Here is a 4,838-nt window from a genome sequence, read left to right on the forward strand (position 1 = left end):
GGTCACACCTTCAGGTGTGGACATGCGTCTTCCTGGAACAGAAACACCCAAACTCTTCTGCCAGAAAATCTCAGCATGGCTTTTTCACACTCGTCTCCTCGTGAACGGAGGAAAACTTTCAGTGAAGTTTAACTGTTCTGTGAGACGAAGAGGAAAAATTTCCCCGCTGTCTTCCTTCGTTTTTGGTGAATAAATCATGGAGATCCAAAAACAAAACAAATGATCTCACATCTAACTTTATTTAATCCCTTTAGTCTGTTAGGGAGGCTAATTTTAGAAAATGTGAAAAAAACTGTGAAACTGTTGAAGCCGTGTCTAAATGTTGCTGTTAGTCTACCGTTTTTTACCTCTGGGTTGGTCATGATTGAGTCACGAAGGACAAGAGGAATAAAGGAAGGAAATGAGGAGAGAGGAGACGAGGACTACAGCAAGAAGCGAGGGAATAAGGAAGGAAAATTGGCAGGAGGAAGGAAAGACGGAAGGAATACAGGAAGAACTAAACTACCTGTATGGAGTGAACTTTGTTCCATAATTGTTACAGGGAAAAATATGTTTGGTAAATGGAAACAAAAAAAATGCAATCTAGAAATTAAACGTCTAAAAAATTTTCAGATAAAAACATTGTAAGGACTCTAGTGTTTCACTCAAAAAATAATAATTTTTCAAAATTTCCATTTTTCAGTTTTACGAATGTTTTTGTTTTCTAATGACCTCGCAAGCAAGATGAATTTTCTCAAGATTTCTGGATTCAGACGCTCCCGTAAAGATATCTTGCCAGAAGCCAACCGAAGCGTTCCGCCTCGATCCAGAAATGTTTCGGACCAATAAGATGCCGCGACATGAATGATGTCATCAAGAGGCGGAATGCTGAAGCAAAACAAACATGGCTGCTTCGGTTTCAGCTGGAATACCTTCTGATTCTTTTTGAAAAACAAAAAAAAGAACACAAGTTTTGCCTTTTTGGACGGCAAAGACGTTTGTGCGTTCAAAAGAACTTTGGGAGGCAGGAAGCCAATCAGCTGGAAGAATATTAACGAGTGTCCCTCCATTTTTCTACAGGAGGATTCCCAGATGGATGCCGTGTACGAATTGAATTGAACTAATCGTATCAGGCTGGCTTATGCTAGGTTAGCTTTCAAATTGCGTTTTATAGCGCAGATTTTCTTCAGTTCTGGGGGCGGGATTTCCTCTGGAGTGAAGACCTATTTCTATTGGTCTGCTGGATGTTATTTATATTTGTTAGTGTTTCTATTAGGCATGAACTGGCAATAATGTGATCTGGGAAACAATTTAAAAACACTAGAATTCGAAAAATAAAACAATTTGAAAAACAAAGTTCACAATGTAATAAAAAAAAAGAAAAAGGAATAGAATAATTAATAATTAAATATGGTTAAAACCTTTATCTTAATTAATGAGTTTCATTTCTGGATAATTTTTTATTTTACAAAATATGTTCCTTGCCACAATAATGGAATAGAGTTCACTCCGTAGACAAGGAAAGGAAAAAAGGAGTAAAGAAAGGAAGGACAAAAGTAAGGATTGTATACATATAAAGGGTGCAGTTGGAGGAAGCAAGGAGACAAGGGACTAAAAAGGGGGGGGCTAAAGGAAGGATGCAAGGAATAAAGGAAGAAAATAGCAAACAGCAAAAACTACAAATGTCTTAAAGGGGAAATGAGCTTAAAACGAGGTAATGAATTAGTACCAGTGCTCATTTTCAATCATATCTCTGCCCTCAGAGGTTTAACAACCTTCTAGCTGGTTGGTAGCAAATGATCTCTGAACTCCTCTTTAGGATATTCAGTGTTTGTTTTGTTTTTCTTGGTGGGGATTAAAACTAATAGATGCTTTTGATCACTAAAATAAGGCTGCCGCCTCCTCAATGATCTGACATGACGTTGCCTTTCCTGAAAACCTCGTACTGCGCATCATTTGGCCTCCTAGACAAAAAAAACAAACAACCTTTCCAAACAAAGCAGGAACTCCCCGCAGCCGCTTTGCATGCACCTTTCATTGTTTAACCAAAGCAGCACTTCCTGGTGGAGCAGGTCGGACTGTCAACATCACGGCTCGGGCCGATCTGATAGCTGCACATTTTCTCAGCCCCACCCAGGAAGCAGCTTCAGGTATTTCACCAGACGCTGCAGCACTTCCTTAAATGCAACCAACCAGGTGCTGGAATCAGACTCTCTTCTCATTTAACAAACTGCTTTCCTTTAATTTCCCCTGTTTGCTCGACTAGTTAAACCTTACTGATTCACTTTTCCTTTAACTTGCCTTTTATGGCGTCATACCTTCGATAAACGGCCCCGTTGTTGAGAACTAAATCTCAGCCACTAAAGGACAAAGTTTTAGCAGGTTCATTTTTTCTGAATCTTTATAATAATAACATAGCATCTTTCTGAGAGCGAACAAAAGATGCTGCCAGAACGACTTTAAAACCAAACCGGTACTTTTTACCACCGGCTTAGAAAGTTCAGGTCAGGTTTAAAGGACAGGAAATGATTTAATGTCTTTTAAGGATGTTTATCCTTTAAAATAAAACTCTGACGCTGAGTTTGAATCTAAAACTGAAATCTCTCTGAGGCGCTAAGCTACAAAAATATCTGTGCTTATTGAAAAAAATCACGTTTAGTAGGAATTAGCGCCATAGCTGCTTAGCCACAACATAAAACTACTATTAAAAAGTAGAATCAAGCAGCATAGATGTTACAAAATACTATAAAAACGACTTATTTTAGCTCACTAAATCAATATCAAGATGTTTTCATAAAAAAGCAGCAGGAGGTTCAAAGTAAGCTAGCTAAAACTAGCTTAAATTTAGAAAATAATTAATTCTAATCATTAATGAAAATGAACAAGTATGGAGTTAATTTTGTTCCAAATTTGTTGCAAGCAAAGAAAATGTTTTGTAAATGGAAATTAAAAAAAAAAAATACAGACATGAAATTTAAAAAAATGACATCTGAAAAAAAAAAACAGGAAGGTTTTTCAATTTTTTTTTTATTTTCCATATTTTGCTTTTTTTTTTTTTGCAAAGTCTATTTAAAAAAAATAATAAATTCCCAAATACAATTGTATTCTTTTAAAAACGTATTTTTCGGATTAAGTTTTCCGGATAGCGTTCTTTTCAGAAGGCGTTTAATGGATCATAAGTTTAAAACAGCTGCTTAACTTTAATGCAGACCAATAGAAATACGTTTTAGCTTCTCACTCCACAGGAAGACCCACCCCCTAAAAAGCAAACTGGAAAATAAGCCAATTCCTGAACCTCAACATGAATAAAAAAATTTAAATTAAATCTTTGTAATAAAATATTTTAAAAAATCAGAAGAAAAAAAATGAGAAACAATAGAATAAAATAAAGTCTTCAAATCACATTTTTTTTTCAATTAAGACATTTTTCCAAAATTTCTCCATTGTTTTTTTTTCTTCAAATTTTGATTAAGAGAAAAAAAATCTGTTCTTTGCAACAATAATGGAACAAAATTGTTGATAAAATAATTTCCGAACACATTTTTGTCTTCAACAGTAAATCGTTATACAATTTTTTATTTATTTATTCTATTTTATTGTCTTGAGTTTCTGTATTTTATCTTTTAAGTTTTGACCTTATTTCCTGCAACCATGACATCTCTACAGTTGTTTTAAATGTGCTTTATAAATAAAGTTTGAGTTTAGCTGAGTTGATGTCACAAATATTATGAATTTAAAGATTATAGAAGAGTAATTGGTAACGCTAAAGATGATAAACTTTATGTTTATAGCAAGAAAATGTAGAATATAAATATTCCAGTTCATAGAAAGTTAAAAATAGTCTCCATGTTTGCATCATGTGAAGCAGAAAGCGGGAGGACTGACCTTCCAGCTTCAGGTGCTGCACCGCGCCGTCAGGCAGCGAATGAAACGAGTTCCCAGGAAAGTAAGCAGACGGGCAAAACACGCTGGACTTCCTCTGCTTCAGTATGTGCTGCAGCAGCTCATACAGGACATCCCCTGCAGAAAACAAAGGTCAAAGGTTACCGCACGCCTCCAGGTGACATCTGACGCCAGCATGACTCGGGACATTAGCGCTAGTGTCGTCAAACACGGTGTCCGCTTCCCCTTCTTCTGCTCTGCGTCTTCCAGGATCCAGCCAAATGATGCGGCCCTGATTGCTCAAACTTCCTGCCACTTGAGCAATAATGGAGCGAAGGAGCCTGGAGGGGAATTCAGGACAACGGCCGACAGAAAAGTTCTTAGAGAGCCGACTGCGATCGCTCTATAACCTTCACTTTGTTATTAATGCCACATGTCTCAGCTTACGGAGACAAATGACGGCAGAATAAACATATTGCTAAAAATATCACTTTAATTTATCACAAGCAAACTCAAACTGTTACATCAGAAACTAAATATATAAAACAAAAAACTCCTTAAAAAATATGTGACCTGTTTTATTTCTTTAAAAAAGCATGATGTCAAATAAGCAGAAATACATGTAGCCAGCTCTACAGCAATGTTCAGAAACAGGTGGGGGAGGGACTCTATGCTCTGCATTCAGAGAAAATTCTTATAATTCTTTGAAACTTTAATAAAAGGTGCTCAAAAAACTTTTAGGGCTCTATTTGAATGTGCTATATTGTATTTAGACAGAATATATATAGTTTTTATTATTTTATGATAATTATGTTTCTATAATCCTATTTTATTCCTTTGTAACATGGATCTGACAGAAGCATCATTTCATCATGTTTCTATGACGACAATAAAAGCTAGATTTCCATTTCTACATGTTAAATAATGATGCTCTGATGATGAGGAGGAGAATGTTGGCAGTGGGCTTTAGGCTGCCC

The 4,838-nt window shown here is 36.1% G+C and overlaps 1 protein-coding gene across 1 annotated transcript in view; it reads right to left on the bottom strand.

Annotated features, from left to right (window-relative positions):
- etv6 (ets variant 6) overlaps window positions 1–4,838 on the bottom strand; it is a 37,019-nt gene that overhangs the window by 9,691 nt on the left and 22,490 nt on the right. Inside the window, exon 4 of the mRNA XM_015392604.1 lies at window positions 3,865–3,999. Coding sequence (XP_015248090.1) covers window positions 3,865–3,999 — 135 coding nt within the window. The remainder of the gene's footprint in view (window positions 1–3,864; window positions 4,000–4,838) is intronic.

The sequence above is a fragment of the Cyprinodon variegatus genome, unplaced genomic scaffold (genome assembly GCF_000732505.1).
Source record: "Cyprinodon variegatus isolate N-32 unplaced genomic scaffold, C_variegatus-1.0 Scaffold598, whole genome shotgun sequence".
NCBI classification, from domain to species: domain Eukaryota; kingdom Metazoa; phylum Chordata; class Actinopteri; order Cyprinodontiformes; family Cyprinodontidae; genus Cyprinodon; species Cyprinodon variegatus.